The sequence below is a fragment of the Trachurus trachurus genome, assembly GCF_905171665.1.
Source record: "Trachurus trachurus genome assembly, chromosome: 17".
NCBI classification, from domain to species: domain Eukaryota; kingdom Metazoa; phylum Chordata; class Actinopteri; order Carangiformes; family Carangidae; genus Trachurus; species Trachurus trachurus.
The window spans coordinates 5838385-5856945 of record NC_139900.1 but is presented as its reverse complement, the minus strand read 5'-3'; the positions used below and the strand labels follow the sequence as shown (position 1 = coordinate 5856945).

General features: G+C 42.1%; 3 protein-coding genes across 3 annotated transcripts; all 3 read right to left on the bottom strand.

Annotated features, from left to right (window-relative positions):
* Nucleotides 1-392: 392 nt before the first annotated feature.
* LOC311000087 (uncharacterized protein) lies at nt 393-7225 on the bottom strand (the record flags this gene model as incomplete). The annotated part of the gene is made up of 3 exons (XM_083990721.1): nt 393-893; nt 2049-3191; nt 5573-7225. 3 exons carry the CDS (start codon nt 7223-7225, stop codon nt 393-395), a joined length of 3297 nt encoding a protein of 1098 aa, XP_083846847.1.
* Nucleotides 7226-10181: 2956 nt separating this feature from the next.
* On the bottom strand, nt 10182-11849 carry LOC311001046 (tripartite motif-containing protein 16-like; the record flags this gene model as incomplete). The annotated part of the gene is made up of 1 exon (XM_083992004.1): nt 10182-11849. The coding sequence occupies one exon, from the start codon at nt 11847-11849 to the stop codon at nt 10182-10184; it is 1668 nt and encodes a 555-aa protein (XP_083848130.1).
* Nucleotides 11850-13255: 1406 nt separating this feature from the next.
* Nucleotides 13256-17043, bottom strand: LOC311000086 (tripartite motif-containing protein 16-like protein; the record flags this gene model as incomplete). The annotated part of the gene is made up of 2 exons (XM_083990720.1): nt 13256-13797; nt 17016-17043. The coding sequence occupies 2 exons, from the start codon at nt 17041-17043 to the stop codon at nt 13256-13258; spliced, it is 570 nt and encodes a 189-aa protein (XP_083846846.1).
* Between the last annotated feature and the right edge of the window lie 1518 nt (nt 17044-18561).

The following is an 18561-nucleotide window of genomic DNA, read 5'->3' as shown; positions in this document are numbered from 1 at the left end:
ACAAGTGCTCAGTTCTCATCATGATTTAAGTTTTGCTATATCGAGACAAAAGTGTCCTCACATAGCAGCATAAATGAGAGAACAGCCTTAACACATACACTGATACACACACTTCCAAATGACATAATTAATCTAGCACAAGAAAAAACATTATTTTTGAATCATTTTGACTGTCATCACCACTGACCATGATATATGACAAAATATGAATAAGTTGTGTGTACACAGAGAGTTGAGGAGCTTTAACCTCCACTACCTTATTGGTCAGCAGGAGGACGGCGCCCTCTTGTGTTGAGCATCAGTTTTCAGATGTCAGTTGTTCACCTGCTGTAATGGTCACTGCAGGAAGACGAGGAAAAACTTCACTCAAATGCACCTACAATGATCTTTGTCTATTTGAGTTTACACAACTCTGCTGTGTCTCCAGTAGACTGGAAAACTCGAACTCCAGCATGTAGAGGCTGAGTGAATGTGGTCTGGACTCTGTGGAGGAGAGTCATGGTTTCAGAGACGCTGTAGAAGGACAGAATACCTGCTCTGTGATCCAGGTACACTCCTACTCTGGAGGACTGAGGACCTGAGACTGGGGTGCCGATCTTGTTGAAACAAAATGTGAAACCATTGTCACAACGTAACGCCCAAGATTTGTCATTACCTCCAAACCAACTTTCTCTGCTGATATTCTTGTATGCGACTGCTACAAAAATTCCTCCTCTCCACTCCACCTCCCAGTAACAACGTCCAGTCAGACTCTCTCTACTCAGGACCTGAGGATATGTAGTAAATCTGTCTGGGTGACTAGGATAAGACTGATCTGTACCCATTAATGTTACTTTTCTGTCTCCCTCAGATAACAGACGTGTGTTTTCTGTGTTCGGATCCAGTGTGATTTCCTGTGAATATCTTAAGACAGGGCTATTCAATTGGCGGCCCGCGGGCCACATCCGGCCCCGAACCAATGTCCGAGTGGCCCGGCTCGTCCTGACCCCAAAAAAAAAAAAAAAAAAGACACCGAGGGAAACACGTTTTTCGAGAACTCAAAATCCCTACTGTAGGTCAGACAGTGAATGCACCACTCAACGCAGCCTAGCAACACACAACCCACCCACCCAGTCAGTGCGCTGTTTTGAAAGTTACCGGTCGAACCGAGGCTCGGTCGGTCAGCTGCTCTCCAGAAACGTCGTGTCGGGCCACAGCCGCTCGTCACGGAGCGGGAGGCTTCACCGCGGCGGAGGCTGAGGCGCAGGCGGCCCTCCGTGGTCCTGTGGTGCGCAGCGCTACAGGTCAGCGAGAGAAAGTCTCCCCGTCCGTCCAGGACCGACGGACCTCACACTCCAGCGGGGGCCGCATTGGCACGACACGGTGTTTGTGGAGAGCACGCTGACCGATCCTCAGCTCCCATCAGCCAACAATAAACCGTGGTGGCTGGTTAATACTCCACCAGTCTCTCCACTCCTTTCAGTCACACATGAACACCGTCCACGCAGTGACAGCACGCCATGCTCCGCTGTCCTTTTTTTTTTTCTTTTTGAGGGAATGAAGTAACCAATATTTTAATTTTAACGCAACTAAATACTTGCAATGGAATCAGAACAGTAACTTGATTAGGATAGCTACCTTTCAAAGGAATAATCCGTAATAAAATACTTTCCCAAAGTAATTTGCCCAAAATGGCTTTTTGCTCCTTGTTTTTCACCAATCAAAATATCTTTGTTCATCTCTAGGCCTAATTTTAAGACTAGCCTACATTTAGTGATTTACATAACCCCCTGCTGTAAACCTCAGTGGAAACTCAGAGGACAGTAGGCCTCAGGAAACTTTTAGTTCATAAAAAAAACCTCCAATTCAAAGCATTAACAGCTACACCTTTACTACTACTATCACTAGGTACTTTTATTGGCTTATTCTCTTTTTTTCTGGCTGTGTAGATTTGTTTTTAATAGCTAATGCTGGGTTTTAAAAATGCCCCTCATTTGTCATAACCTTCTTATTGACCGCTGAAAAATGTCCGGCCCAGTTAAGGTCTCAGTTTTAAAATCTGGCCCCACTGAATTTGTAATTGAATAGCCCTGTCTTAAGAAGTCAGCTCTGGTTCTGGGCTCTGGTGGTGGTGACAGTAAAACATCCACTTCAGTCACTGTCAGTGAGATGTTTGTCCATGTGTCTCTCAGAAGGTCCTGTAGTTTATCTCTGAGCTCTGACACAGCTGCTGTCACATCCTCAAAGTGTCTGAGAGGACGGATATTGATGCTGGATGAGTGTGTAGATGGACTGAGTGCTGACAGTGAGGGGTAGTTGTGTAGAAACTGGGTGTGATCCTCTGTGTGTGACAGCAGCTTCAGCTCAGCGTCTTTCCTCTTCAGCTCAGTGATCTCCTGCTCCAGCTTCTTCTGAAGCTCTTTGACTCCACTCACTTGAGTTTCCTGCTGGGATCTGATCTGCTGCTTCAGCTCAGAGCTTCTTTTCTCCATGAGACGGATCAGCTGAGTGAAGATCTTCTCACTGTCCTCCATTGCTTTATCAGCAGAGCCATTGATGGCCTCCACCTCCTGTTGAAGCACCTTCACATCTTTCTCTGTGTCCTGGATTCTCTGCTGGATTTTTTGTCGACTCAGCTCCAGCTCTCTCTGCCTCTCAGTCCTTTCTGCTGCAGCTGAGACTGTGTCGTGGCCTTTATGTTCATCCACAGAGCAGAGATAACAGATACACTGCTGATCAGTGCGGCAGAACATCTTCATCACCTCATCATGACGAGAGCAGATGTTCTCCTGGAGCTTCTTGGAGGGCTCCACCAACTTGTGCTTCTTCAATGGAGCTACATCATAATGAAGCTGCAGGTGTTTCTCACAATAAGAGGCCAAACATTGCAGACAGGACTTGACAGCTTTGAGTTTTCTCCCAGTGCAGACATCACAGGCCACATCTTCAGGTCCAGCATAGCAGTGATCAGCAGGAGCAGCTTGGAGTTCAGTCTTCTTCAGCTCCTCCACTAAAGCTGCTAACATGGTGCTTTTCACCAGGTAAGGTCTTTGTATGAAGTTCTTCCTACACGGAGGGCAGCTGTGGATTTTCTTCCCATCCTCTCCATCCCAGTGGGTTTTAATACAGTTGAAGCAGTAGCTGTGTCCACAGGGAATAGTCACTGGATCCTTCAGTAGATCCAGACAGATGGAACAAGAGAAGGTCTCCTGGTCCAGATGAACTCCTTTCTGCGCCATTTCACCTCTCACTGACGACGACTGTCTGAGTTTCTGTTGCCCAGAAGTTAAACTAGTTTGAGCTCTGATCTATACAACATGTGTCTCTGCAGTGAACGGGGCCTGTCAGCTCCTCCTCTTCACCATATGTTGGTTCCACCCATCTTCAAACTGTAGATCTGAAGGGGAGGGAACAAGGAAACACATGAACAGGGTGGAGCTCACTGTGTTTGAGAGCAGGAAGAAGAGGGAGGTGATCAGGTTGGACTTTGTTCCAGTAGGAGGAGCAGTTTGATACTGTATGTTTAAAGCGACACTAAGGAACTTTTCAACCTTCATAAAATATTTTCATAACTTTTGTGATGATACATCGACTTACAACAAGTTGAATGACACCTCTGTCATGGTCTGAGGGGGTCTGTATCTCTTTCTCTGGCACTAAGCAGCTTTAAGGAGCATGGTAGGAACCCTGCTCTCACGCTAGTGTTCATGGGAAATGGAGTCTTCCTTCACTTTCACTTTTGCGAGTCACAACAAGGAGGGAACAGGCAAAACAGCACTCTAGCAATGGATTCTGTTTGTGTTTTCACTTTGAAATGATCCACTGGAAACAGAAACTTAGTTTTGATGTCTTCTGTTCATTTTAATGCAGGATATTTACAGGGCTTCACGCTAGTGTTCATGGGAAATGGAGTCTTCCTTCAGGCAAAACACTACCGCTTTGGTCCACAGGCGCCGCCAAACTCAACCAAAACTGAAAGTTCTTTAGTACTGCTTTAACCTTTTATTTACTGTCCTGCTCATTTCATTTGAAAAGACTGATCATCTCAGCATTTGGTGATAAACTCTTTTCAAGATGTCTGGGTTTAGAAAATGCATTATTGGATTTCTTTTCAATCATCTTTTACGTCACGTAGAAATGCAGTCCCATTGAAGTTTCTATTGCCTTTCATGGATCAAATACAATAGATGAAATATTGATAGATTAATCTAAGCACAGGGAGGTAGGAACAGAAACATGTTTATTTCCACAGTAAAAGCCGAGTCTCAATATCATTTTTTTTGCTTTATTCATGTCAAGTTTATTCGTCTAATATCTTTGTGTGTATAAAATATAGCCTAGACATGCTTTAATTGTAAAAGTGGCCCCTTCCGCCCTGAACAGCTCAGCCATAGGCATATATATATCGAATCCATGAATTCAGTGGCTTCTGCTTGCCCCACCGGCAAAGGCTGAAAGAAAGTGCAGGTCTGCAAGTCAGTTCACACAGTGCTACTAGCGAGTAGTGTTGTGTCGTTTAGGAACGATTCGGTCAAATGAACTAATCTTTTGAGTGAATGGACTGAATGGAATCACTTCATGAACTGATTCATTCCTTTCAGTTCAGTTGAGCTCAGCTGTGAGTGTGCCTTACATGCAATTTGTCTTTTACTGTAATTGATACAGCATGTTCTGGTATTGATAGATGTCTCTAACAATGGTCAAAATTGCATGGCACAATTCTGAAGTATTTTTCTATAAAACAGCTTGTGTGAGGTTATTCATTCAATGGGAGAAGGTCCAGAGATATGTGAAGATGACAAAACTTTAAAAAGGGTTCAGATGCAGTACGTCTTACAGGCACTTGGTGCCGCCAAGTTTCATGTTGCTTTCAATTTAGCATAGAGAGTTAGATACAGACACACTAGAAATATGTTGCCTAAATTTGTTGAATGAAAACTCTTTTTTTGTATTATTCATGATAAGTTTATTAAGACAGTATCTTTATAGAATGAACACATGCTTATATTATAAAATACACACACAAAATGAGCTGAAGTGGAACAAAAAATGATAAAACAGCAGAATATAGTGGTATTGTGGTGTCAATTCTTTTAATGGAGTCAGCAAAACCATTAGGCTATGTAAGTTTACCAAAATGAAATAAAGTAGTTCACTCCATCAGCTACCCCTGCATGTTTGTAATAATGTCTATCATACTTCAGTGTCCAGTACTCATCATATCAGTGATTTAAGTTTTGCAATATTGCGACAAAAGTGTCTTCACATAGAAGCATTTATGAGAGAACAACCTTAACACATACACTTCCAAATGATGTAATCAATCAAGCACAAGAAAAAGCATTTCTGAATCATTTTGACTCAACACTTTACCACCACTGACCATGATATATGACTAAATATGAATATGAATAAGTTGTGTGTACACAGTGAGTTGAGGAGCTTTAACTACCTAAGCAGAAGGACGGCGCCCTCTTGTGTTGAGCATCAGTTATCAGATTTCAGTTGTTCACCTGCTGTGATGTTCACTGCAGCAAGATGAGGAAAAACTTCACTCAACTGCACCTTCAATGATCTTTGTCTATTTGAGTTTACACAACTCTGCTGTGTCTCCATAAGCACAGTAAAGCCGAACCCCAGCATGTAGAGGCTGAGTGAATGTGGTCTGGACTCTGTGGAGGAGAGTCATGGTTTCAGAGACGCTATAGAAGGACAGAATACCTGCTCTGTGATCCAGGTACACTCCTACTCTGGAGGACCGAGGACCTAAGACTGGAGTCTGGATCTTGTTGAACCAAAATATGAAATCGTTGTCACAACGTAATGCCCAAGATTTGTCACTACCCCCAAACCAACTTTCATCCCCTGCTCTGCTGATATTCTTGTATGCGACTGCTACATAAACTCCCCCCTCTCTCCTCTCCACCTCCCAGTAACAACGTCCAGTCAGACTCTCTCTACTCAGGACCTGAGCACATGAGGTGAATCTGTCTGGGTGACTAGAATAAGACTGAGCTTTACCTCGTGTTGCTTTCCTGTTTCCCTCAGATAATAACAGTTGTCTGTGTGCTGTGTTTGGATCCAGTGTGATTTCCTGTGAATATCTTAAGAAGTCAGCTCTGGTCCTGGGCTCTGGTGGTGACAGTAAAACATCAACTTGAGTCTCTGTCAGTGAGATGTTTGTCCATGTGTCTCTCAGAAGGTCCTGTAGTTTGTCTCTGAGCTCTGACACAGCTGCTGTCACATCCTCAAAGTGTCTGAGAGGACGGATATTGATGCTGGATGAGTGTGTAGATGGACTGAGTGCTGACAGTGAGGGGTAGTTGTGTAGAAACTGGGTGTGATCCTCTGTGTGTGACAGCAGCTTCAGCTCAGCGTCTTTCCTCTTCAGCTCAGTGATCTCCTGCTCCAGCTTCTTCTGAAGCTCTTTGACTCCACTCACTTGAGTTTCCTGCTGGGATCTGATCTGCTGCTTCAGCTCAGAGCTTCTTTTCTCCATGAGACGGATCAGCTGAGTGAAGATCTTCTCACTGTCCTCCACTGCTTTATCAGCAGAGCCATTGATGGCCTCCACCTCCTGTTGAAGCACCTTCACATCTTTCTCTGTGTCCTGGATTCTCTGCTGGATCTTCTGTCGACTCAGCTCCAGCTCTCTCTGCCTCTCAGTCCTTTCTGCTGCAGCTGAGACTGTGTCGTGGCCTTTATGTTCATCCACAGAGCAGAGATAACAGATACACTGCTGATCAGTGCGGCAGAACATCTTCATCACCTCATCATGACGAGAGCAGATGTTCTCCTGGAGCTTCTTGGAGGGCTCCACCAGCTTGTGCTTCTTCAATGGAGCCACATCATAATGAAGCTGCAGGTGTTTCTCACAATAAGAGGCCAAACATTGCAGACAGGACTTGACAGCTTTGAGTTTTCTCCCAGTGCAGACATCACAGGCCACATCTTCAGGTCCAGCATAGCAGTGATCAGCAGGAGCAGCTTGGAGTTCAGTCTTCTTCAGCTCCTCCACTAAAGCTGCTAACATGGTGTTTTTCACCAGGTCAGGTCTTGGTGTGAAGTTCTTCCTACATTGAGGACAGCTGTAGATTTTCCTCCCATCCTCTTTATCCCAGTGGGTTTTAATACAGTTGAAGCAGTAGCTGTGTCCACAGGGAATAGTCACTGGATCCTTCAGTAGATCCAGACAGATGGAACAAGAGAAGGTCTCCTGGTCCAGATGAACTCCTTTCTGCGCCATTTCACCTCTCACAGATGATGACTGTCTGAGTTTCTGTTGCTCAGAAGTCAAACTAGTTTGAGCTCTGATCTCAACAACATGTGTCTCTGCAGTGAACGGGGCCTGTCAGTTCCTCCTCTTCACCACATGTTGGTTCCACCCATCTTCAAACTGGAGATCTGAAGGGGAGGGAACAAGGAAACACATGAACAGGGTGGAGCTCACTGTGTTTGGGAGCAGGAAGAAGAGGGAGGTGATCAGGTTGGACTTTGTTCCAGTAGGAGGAGCAGTTTGATACTGTATGTTTAACCTTTTATTTACTGTCCTGCTCATTTCATTTGAAAAGACTGATCATCACAACATTTGGTGATAAACTCTTTTCAAGATCTCTGGGTTTAGAAAGTGCATTATTGGATTTCTTTTCAATCATCTTTCACGTCACGTGGAAATGCAGTTCCATTGAAGTTTCTATTGCCTTTCACGGATCATATACAATAGATGAAATATTGATAGATTAATCTAAGCACAGGGAGTTAGCAACAGAAACATGTTTATTTCCTGAGTAAAAGCCGAGTCTCAATATATATATATATATATATATATTGCTTTATTCACGTCAATTTCATTCGTCTAATATCTTTGTGTGTATAAAATATAGCCTAGACATGTGCTTTAATTGTAAAAGCGGCCCCTTCCGCCCTGAACAGCTCAGCCATAGGCATATATACATTGAATCCATGAATTCAGTGGCCTCTGCTTGCACCACCGGCAAAGGCTGAAAGAAAGCGCAGGTCTGCAAGTCAGTTTCACACAGTTCTAAGAGCAAGTAGCGTTGTGTCGTTTAGGAACGATTCGGTCAAATGAACTAATCTTTCGAGTGAATGTACTGAATGGAATCACTTAATGAACTGATTCATTCCTTTCTCAGTTCAGTTGAGCTCAGCTGTGAGTGTGCCTTACATGCAATTTGTCTTTTAATTGATATAGCATGTTCTGGTATTGATAGATGTCTCTAACAATGGTCAAAATTGCATAGCACAATTCTGAAGTATTTTTCTATAAAACAGCTTGTGTGAGGTTATTCATTCAATGGGAGAAGGTCCAGAGGAATGTGAAGATGACAAAACTTTAAAAAGGGTTCAGATGCAGTACAACTTACAGGCACTTGGTGCCGCCAAGTTTCATGTTGCTTTCAATTTAGCATAGAGAGTTAGGTACAGACACACTAGAAATATGTCGCCTAAATTTGTTGAATGAAAACTCTTTTTTTGTATTATTCATGACAAGTTTATTAATACAGTATCTTTATAGAATGAACACATGCGTATATTATAAAATACACACACAAAATGAGCTGAAGTGGAACAAAAAATGATAAAACAGCAGAATATAGTGGTATTGTGGTGTCAGTCCTGGATCATCTCACAGGCCTGGACGTTTCTTAAATAAACTCTAAAATAGAAATGCATTTCCAACCTATACTATATAAACAAACCACTATCTAAGTTTACCAAAATGAAATAAAGCAGTCCACTCAATCATCTACTATGTTTTTAACAACAGGGATCATACACACGCACACAGTGAATTTAAGTTTTACAAGATTGAGAAGTATCTTCACATAAACGAATAAATGAAAAAACAATGTAAAAACACCCCCAAAACACTATCAAACAAAACAAATATATATTTCATGTCAAAATAGACCTCTTATCCCCCTAACCTAACATAATGTGAATGTGAGAACAAACCTCAGTGATAAAGGAAGGTCTGATAATTTACACATTAAGACCTAACAAATATCCAACAAACATTTAGAAGTTAAAGAGAAGTTTCTATTTTCATGGAGAAATGTGAGTTTAGGTAAAGAAACATCATCATGAGCAGTGATCTCCTTCACGGCTCCAGCTCCACCTCAACAAACTCAAACATCAACACAACAAGAAATGACAAGAGGTCAAAGTCCCGCCCACAATGTTTGATTGACAGGTGATCTCTGTGCCGTGCAGAGACACAACAGCAATGAGCTTTTAGCAACAAACATGGAGACTAAAGAAAGTGATGAACTAAAATACAGATTTTAACCAACTGCACCTTCAATGATCTTTGTCTATTTGAGTTTACACAACTCTGCTGTGTCTCTTTCAAACCAACTAAGCCCAACTCCAGCATGTAGAGGCTGAGTGAATGTGGTCTGGACTCTGTGGAGGAGAGTCATGGTTTCAGAGATGCTGTAGAAGGACAGAATACCTGCTCTGTGATCCAGGTACACTCCTACTCTGGAGGACTGAGGACCTGAGACTGTAGTCTGGATCTTGTTGAACCTAAATGTGAAACTATTGTCGAAACAATTAAAATCTAACATCCAAGATTTGTCAATACATCCAAATTGACAATCATCCTCCCCCCCTGCTCTACTGATATTCTTGTAGCGACTGCTACTTTAACGAATCCTTCTTCCTCTCCACCTCCCAGTAACAACGTCCAGTCAGACTCTCTCTACTCAGGACCTGAAAACAGCCAGCCACTGTCACAGTGATTTAGGTTTTGCAGTATTGAGACAAAAGTGTCCTCACATAGCAACAGAAATGAGAGAACAGCCTTAACACATCGCCCACCATGCGGGACACCAGGGTTTGAACCCCAACTGGGGCAGTCCATACCAAACACAACGCAGAGGACCAGAATAACATCAGCTACACTAGCACAGGAAAAATATTATTTCTGAATCATTTTGACTGTCAACACTTTACAACCACTGACCATGATATATGACAAAATATGAATATGTTGTGTACCTTCGTACACAGTGAGTTGAGAAGCTTTAACCTCCACTGCCTCCCTGGTCAGCAGGAGGACGGCGCCCTCTTGTGTTATGCATCTGTTTTTAGATTTCAGTTATTGTTCACCTGCTGTGATGGTCACTGCAGGAAGACGAGGAAAAACTTCACTCAACTGCACCTTCAAGGATCTTTGTCTATTTAAGTTTACACAACTCTGCTGTGGATTTATTAGGCTGGTAAATATAAAATCCAGCATGTAGAGGCTGGGAGAATGTGGTCTGGACTCTGTGGAGGAGAGTCATGGTTTCAGAGACGCTGTAGAAGGACAGAATACCTGCTCTGTGATCCAGGTACACTCCTACTCTGGAGGAATGAGGACCTGAGACTGGAGTCTGGATCTTGTTGAACCAAAATATGAAACTGTTGTCACAACGTAACGCCCAAGATTTGTCACTACCCCCAAACCAACTTTCATACCCTGCTCTGCTGATATTCTTGTATGCGACTGCTACATCAATTCCTCCTCGCCACTCCACCTCCCAGTAACAACGTCCAGTCAGACTCTCTCTACTCAGGACCTGAGGCCATGTAGTGAATCTATCTGGGTGACTAGAATAAGAATTACCTTCACCCATATTTGTTACCTTTCTGTTTCCCTCAGATAATAACAGTTTGCTGTGTGCTGTGTTTGGATCCAGTGTGATTTCCTGTGAATATCTTAAGAAGTCAGCTCTGGTCCTGGGCTCTGGTGGTGGTGACAGTAAAACATCCACTTGAGTCACTGTCAGTGAGATGTTTGTCCATGTGTCTCTCAGAAGGTCCTGTAGTTTATCTCTGAGCTCTGACACAGCTGCTGTCACGTCCTCAAAGTGTCTGAGAGGACGGATATTGATGCTGGATGAGTGTGTAGATGGACTGAGTGCTGACAGTGAGGGGTAGTTGTGTAGAAACTGGGTGTGATCCTCTGTGTGTGACAGCAGCTTCAGCTCAGCGTCTTTCCTCTTCAGCTCAGTGATCTCCTGCTCCAGCTTCTTCTGAAGCTCTTTGACTCCACTCACTTGAGTTTCCTGCTGGGATCTGATCTGCTGCTTCAGCTCAGAGCTTCTTTTCTCCATGAGACGGATCAGCTGAGTGAAGATCTTCTCACTGTCCTCCACTGCTTTATCAGCAGAGCCGTTGATGGCCTCCACCTCCTGTTGAAGCACCTTCACATCTTTCTCTGTGTCCTGGATTCTCTGCTGGATTTTTTGTCGACTCAGCTCCAGCTCTCTCTGCCTCTCAGTCCTTTCTGCTGCAGCTGAGACTGTTTTGTGGCCTTCATGTTCATCCACAGAGCAGAGATAACAGATACACTGCTGATCAGTGCGGCAGAACATCTTCATCACCTCATCATGACGAGAGCAGATGTTCTCCTGGAGCTTCTTGGAGGGCTCCACCAGCTTGTGCTTCTTCAATGGAGCTACATCATAATGAAGCTGCAGGTGTTTCTCACAATAAGAGGCCAAACATTGCAGACAGGACTTGACCGCTTTGAGTTTTCTCCCAGTGCAGACATCACAGGCCACATCTTCAGGTCCAGCATAGCAGTGATCAGCAGGAGCAGCTTGGAGTCCAGTCTTCTTCAGCTCCTCCACTAAAGCAGCAAACATGGTGTTTTTCACCAGGTCAGGTCTTGGTGTGAATGTCTGCCTACACTGAGGACAGCTGTAGATTTTCTTCCCATCCTCTCCATCCCAGTGGGTTTTAATACAGTTGAAGCAGTAGCTGTGTCCACAGGGAATAGTCACTGGATCCTTCAGTAGATCCAGACAGATGGAACAAGAGAAGTTCTCCTGGTCCAGATGAACTCCTTTCTGCGCCATTTCACCTCTCACAGGCGACGACTGTCTGAGTTTCTGTTGCTCAGAAGTGAAACTAGTTGGAGCTCTGATCTAAACAACATGTGTCTCTGCAGTGAACGGGGTCTGTCAGCTCTTCCTCCTCACCACATGTTGGTTCCACCCATCTTCAAACTGTAGATCTGAAGGGGAGGGAACAAGGAAACACATGAACAGGGTGGAGCTCACTGTGTTTGAGTACAGGAAGAAGAGGGAGGGTTAGACTTTGTTCCAGTAGGAGGAGTTGTGCCCTGCTCATGAAAAGATTAATAATCTCAGCATTTGGTGATAAACTCTTTTCAAGATCTCTGGGTCTAGAAAATGTATTATTAGATTTCTTGTCACAATCATCTTCTACGTCACCCGGAAATGCAGTTCCATTGAAGTTTTTATTGCCTTTCATTGATCAAATACAACAGATGAAATATTGATAGAGTTATCTAAGTGCAGGGACTTAGCAACAGGAACATGTTGATTTCCAGAGTAAAAGCCGAGACTCAATATAACTTTCTTTTTTTCTGCTTTATTCATGTTAAGTTTATTCATCTAATATCTTTTTATACAAATTATAGACATGTGCTTTAAGTGTAAACCAAAACATATAATGAGTTGGAACAACAAAAGATTTGAACTTTACAACGTGGTGGGAGTTAATTTGATAAAACGCAGAATATATATAGACAGTAAAGTTTGGGGTATTTTGGTGCAAATATATTAATGCAAAAAAAGAAAAGTCAATGTTCATGATCAACCATCGTGAAAGAAACAGTGAGCAAGTATGGACCATCTGAGAGGTCTGGAAGAACCTATATTCATATAGAATAGAAATATATTTTTAACCTATCCAAGTTTACCCAAATAAAATAAAGCAGTTCACTCAATCAGATACTCCTGCATGTTTGCAATAATAGGTATCACACTTCAGTGTTCAATTCCCATCATATCAGTGTTTTACATTTTGCAGTATTGAGACAAAAGTGTCTTCACATAGCGGCATAAATGAGAAAACAACCTTCACACGAACACATATACACACACACATCCCAAAACGACATAATCAAACAAAAGAAAACATAAAACATGTGATGTTTTTGAGTCAGAAAGAAGAGATGATCCCCCCAATTACAGAGACATAATCAATCTAGCACAGGTAATAGCAACATTTCTGCTTATTGCATGAAAGAATCATTTTGACTGTCAAAACTTTATCAACACTAATCATTAGAGAAAATATGACTACATTTGTGTACACAGTGAGTTGAGGAGCTTTAAACTCCTTGACCAATCTGGTCAGCAGGAGGATGGCGCCCTCTTGTGTTGATGACTCTTAGCAACAAACACAGAGACATTTACAGACACAAAGCAAATAAAACCGACATTTCAACTCACGCCTATTTGACCTTACACAACTCTGCTGTGGCTTCATAACCAAGCCCAACTCCAGCATGTAGAGGCTGAGTGAATGTGGTCTGGACTCTGTGGAGGAGAGTCATGGTTTCAGAGACGCTGTAGAAGGACAGAATACCTGCTCTGTGATCCAGGTACACTCCTACTCTGGAGGACTGAGGACCTGAGACTGGAGTCTGGATCTTGTTGAACCAAAATGTGAAGTTGTTGTGGTCATAAAATAATGACCACGATTTGTCATTGTAGCCAAGCAAACTCTCATCCCCTGCTCTGCTGATATTCTCGTATGTGACTGCTACAGATGCTCCTACTCTCCACTCCACCTCCCAGTAACAACGTCCAGTAAGACTCTCTCTACTCAGGACCTGTGACCAGTCAGTGAATCTGTCTGGGTGACTAGAATAAGACTGATCTTCACCTCGTGTTGCTTTCCTGTCTTCAGATAATAATAGTTCTGTGTGTGCTGTGTTTGGATCCAATGTGATTTCCCTTGAATATCTCAAGAAGTCAGCTCTGGTCCTGGGCTCTGGTGGTGACAGTAAAACATCCACTCCAGTTGGTGTCAGTGAGATGTTTGTCCATGTGTCTCTCAGAAGGTCCTGTAGTTTATCTCTGAGCTCTGACACAGCTGCTGTCACATCCTCAAAGTGTCTGAGAGGACGGATATTGATGCTGGATGAGTGTGTAGATGGACTGAGTGCTGACAGTGAGGGGTAGTTGTGTAGAAACTGGGTGTGATCCTCTGTGTGTGACAGCAGCTTCAGCTCAGCGTCTTTGCTCTTCAGCTCAGTGATCTCCTGCTCCAGCTTCTTCTGAAGCTCTTTGACTCCACTCACTTGAGTTTCCTGCTGGGATCTGATCTGCTGCTTCAGCTCAGAGCTTCTTTTCTCCATGAGACGGATCAGCTGAGTGAAGATCTTCTCACTGTCTCCCACTGCTTTATCAGCAGAGCCATTGATGGCCTCCACCTCCTGTTGAAGCACCTTCACATCTTTCTCTCTGTCCTGGATTCTCTGCTGGATGTTTTGTTGCGCCAGCTCTCTCTGCCTCTCAGTCCTTTCTGCTGCAGCTGAGACTGTGTCATCGCTTTTATAACAGATACACTTCTGATCAGTGCGGCAGAACATCTTCATCACTTCATCATGACGAGAGCAGATGTTCTCCTGGAGCTTCTTGGAGGGCTCCACCAGCTTGTGTTTTTCAAAGGCTGGGGAATCATGATGAGGCTGCAGGTGTTTCTCACAATAAGAGACCAGACATTGCAGACAGGACTTGACAGCTTTGAGTTTTCTCCCAGTGCAGAAATCACAGGCCACATCTTCAGGTCCAGCATAGCAGTGATCAGCAGGAGCAGCTTGGAGTCCAGTCTTCTTCAGCTCCTCCACTAAAGCTGCTAACATGGTGTTTTTCACCAGGTCAGGTCTTGGTGTGAAGTTCTTCCTACACTGAGGGCAGCTGTAGATTTTCTTCCCATCTTTTCCACCCCAGTGGGTTTTAATACAGTTGAAGCAGTAGCTGTGTCCACAGGGAATAATCACTGGATCCTTCAGTAGATCCAGACAGACAGAACAACAAATTGACTTCTTGTCCAGCAGAATTTCTCTCTGTGCCATTTTAGCTACCTGAAGTGAATGTTAGCTTCCATTAAAGTGATTAAAGTTGTACCAAGATCTCTTGCTATAGCCTCTCAGCTATAGAAAGGAGGTACTTACCAGCCTTACTTCGTTCCAGGAATAGAAGTGGTTTGACTGGTTCAGGGAAAGTTTTTTCCCCATTCCTAACACGACCACGTGCCGAGTCACTGTCATAGGCTGACTTCTGTATCCTGACACAGCAATATTAGACGACTGTCCTGCAAACCAAAAAGAGACAGTTCGGGTCTGTACTTTTTTGATTGGGCCCTTGAAACCACACAAAAAGTCTGCCTACGGTTTTATCAGACTCAAGTCAAATCGGTGCTTTCTACTACCTCTGGAGTTGGCCTGACCTTACCTTAAGCTATATCAAAGGCAGGGGGTGGCTCCTTCAATCTGTCCAATGAACAGAGTGCAATGGGGCAAGTAAACAACCCATTTCAACAGCCTAACAACATGTAGCCCAGTCAAAATATGTATAATTTTTGTTGTCTGTGCAATATCAACATTTTTCTGTCCTTGTTTTTTGTTGTTGTTTTGTTTACTTGTTGTTCATGGTTGCTTTTAACAATAGCCTACTTTTTAGTTGCACTTTAAACTGCATTGAATCGAGAGCTAATACCTCAAACAATGACAATAAAGAGATTCAGATTCAGATTCTGTAATTAATAAATAGCCTACAAAGGTAGGATGACTTTAAAAGAACAAAGGTTCAAATAGATAGGCCTATAGTTTGCAATAGGCGATAAAAAAATGTCATGGGTGTCATTGTTAATGAATACAAATGTTAAGACTGTTTTGAAAAACAAAAAAGTTTAAAAATGCTAAAGTGGTCAATGGTATTTTATTTCCTGTTTCTTTTGATAAAATTGTTATTTGTGTAAGTAAGAACATCATTAGTCGTTGCTCGTTAATTGACTGACGCGTGGTGCATGGGGGAAGGTAGTGGTTGATCAAATGAACAAAGTACAAGGGGGGAAGTACTGTAAATAACCCATTTCAACAGCCTAACAACATGTAGCCCAGTCAAAATATGTATAATTTTTGTTGTCTGTGCAATATTGCAGTGTTTTGTTTTATTCTGAACATTTTTTACACCTTCCTTTTAAATAACTGTCCTTGTTTTTTTTTTACTTGTTGTTCATGGTTGCTTTGTTTTTAACAATACTTTTTAGTTGCACTTTAAACTGCATTGAATCAAGAGCTGCTACCTCAAGTGTGTTGTGTTAAGCAATGACAATAAAGAGATTCAGATTCAGATTCTGTAATTAATATAGCCTATAAGATCACTTAAAAAATACAAAGGTTATAATATAGTTTGCAATGGGTGATAAAAAATGTCATGGATGTCATTGTTAATGAATAAAAATGTTCTGTTCTGAAAAACAAAAAAAAGTTTTGGTAACACTTTACACTAATACATTACTAAGCATTTATATAAACTAATGTGTTAAGTAATGCTGAGTAATGCATACATAATGATAACTAATTATATTATTCAACTTTTAATTTATTAACTAACTTTGAGTAGTAAACATTAATTAACTGCTTATTAATAGGCTACATTAATTAATGTGTTTCCCAACCCTAAGTAATACATAATAATGATTGTTAATATATCTGTAAACAGTTAATTAATGCTTAATAATGTACTAACTAAAGGGAACCTTATTGTAAAGTGTTACCAAAGTTTTAAAATGCTGTAGTGATCAATGGGATTTTGTTTCCCATTTCTTTTGATAAAATAGTTATTTGTGTAAGTGAGGACATCATTAGCCGTTGCTAAGGCGTTAATTGACTGACGTGAAGTGCGTGCGGGGAGGTAGTGGTTGAGGAGAAACAGGAGGGGAGGGGGGAAATGAGCGAAATGAGTGAAGAAAGTAACGAGACTGGCTGTTTGAACACTTGAGCCGACGGAGTGTGTGACTTTTCTTGGATTATGAGCCAGGTAATCTGATGTAGAAAGTAGGCTACCTGTCGAATGTGCAGACAACTACTAGCTACTTGATTATTTGTTAGCTGTAAACTGTTTGTTAGAGCAGCAAGCAGAGAGTTAGCAAAGCGCTCGGACTTTAGCTGAAACTAGCTTACTACTGGTGAATTTACTTACCTCGATGTAGCAACTCTGTCTGGACCATGGGACGGCTCTTCACCGGAAGATGAGGGACAAATTATTATTATTTTTTTTTACAACTTTTGTTCTTTTTACACTCTATGGGGACTACACAACCGGACAGCGCGGGAGTTCCCCTGGCGACGCTGGTGACAGTCGAAGCCCACGAGCCTGTTCCTATTATGGTCTATCCCGCACACGGAAGACGCCCATGGACTAATAACTTCTCTGGACGACCACGTGACTTCGATAAAAGGTAGGCTGCTGCTGTGTTTTGTTGTTTGTTGGTTGACTTTTAGAGTGAAGTGACCACTAAGTTGTGGCTCCCTACATTCATGAGCACCGATACAGTCATGCAGTGTTTTATGCTGTTTATTTTTTTTTACCAGTTTGGTGGACTGATTTTTGGTATGCACTGCAGTGTGCACATCATATTTTTAGGTTACAAAATTAAATGGAAACCAAAAGGTTGGAGCAAATATTTAGTTGGGATTAAAACTAGTAATAAAAAGGTAAAACTATGCTTAATGGTTTGGGTAGAGGAAACTGTGATGTAGGCTAGGCCTAACATTTTCTGTGACTAAGACAAAAGAGAGCACAGTATTTTGTTGTTTAATTTTGCTTTATAAGTGTTTACTCGTTTTAATTTAGTAAAGGTTCCTGTGTGTATTGAATTTTTCAGGTTGAAGGTTAATATAACGTACTGCCCGGTATGCTGAAGAGTTTCTATGTGGTGTTACATTGCAAATGCACAAGATTATTCATTATTTGATACACTGTCGTCAACAAATAGTTAATTTATTCCTGGAGGTAAGACAAAGTGTAGAGACTCAAGACAATAACCATTTATAAATCAGAGTTACAGTATATTGAACTTTATCTATTGAGGGTAGACAGGTTGTATGACACCAGGTCTTGGATGTAAGTGTGTGGTAGGCTACATCGTCTGAAATGAAGCCCTTTTCTAAGTAGAAATGCAATGACCTCTGACCTCTACCATCAGTAAGGCATTTTCTTCGAGAGAATTGCTGTTCACTGATTATGATTTTCTTGTTTGCACAATTTTCTGTAAACAAAAGACACAACAAAAGAGACGTGACGTGCGTGAAAACCTCACTGTAAAGTTTGTGGTATTGTGGTGCAAATACCTTCATGCAAAAGAAAAAAGAAGGAACTCAAAATTGAATTTGGTGTTCATGATCAATCATCACTGTTTTATTCATGGAGGCAGTGAACAAGTTTGGACCACCTGACAGGTCTGGAAGTTTCATAAAGTAGGTATAGAATAGTAATATTTGCAACCTATTAAACAAACCAGTATCTAAGTTTACCAAAATAAGTTCACTCAATGATCTACTTGTGCATTTTGCAAAACCGGGGATCACACTTCAATGTTCAATTCCCATCACATCAGTAATTTAAGTTTTGCAGCATTAAGACATAAGTGTCATAAAAGTATAACTAAGAGAACAACCTTAACACAAACAAATATGCACAAACACCCCCAAAACAACATCAAACAAAGCAAAAGACAAGTAATATA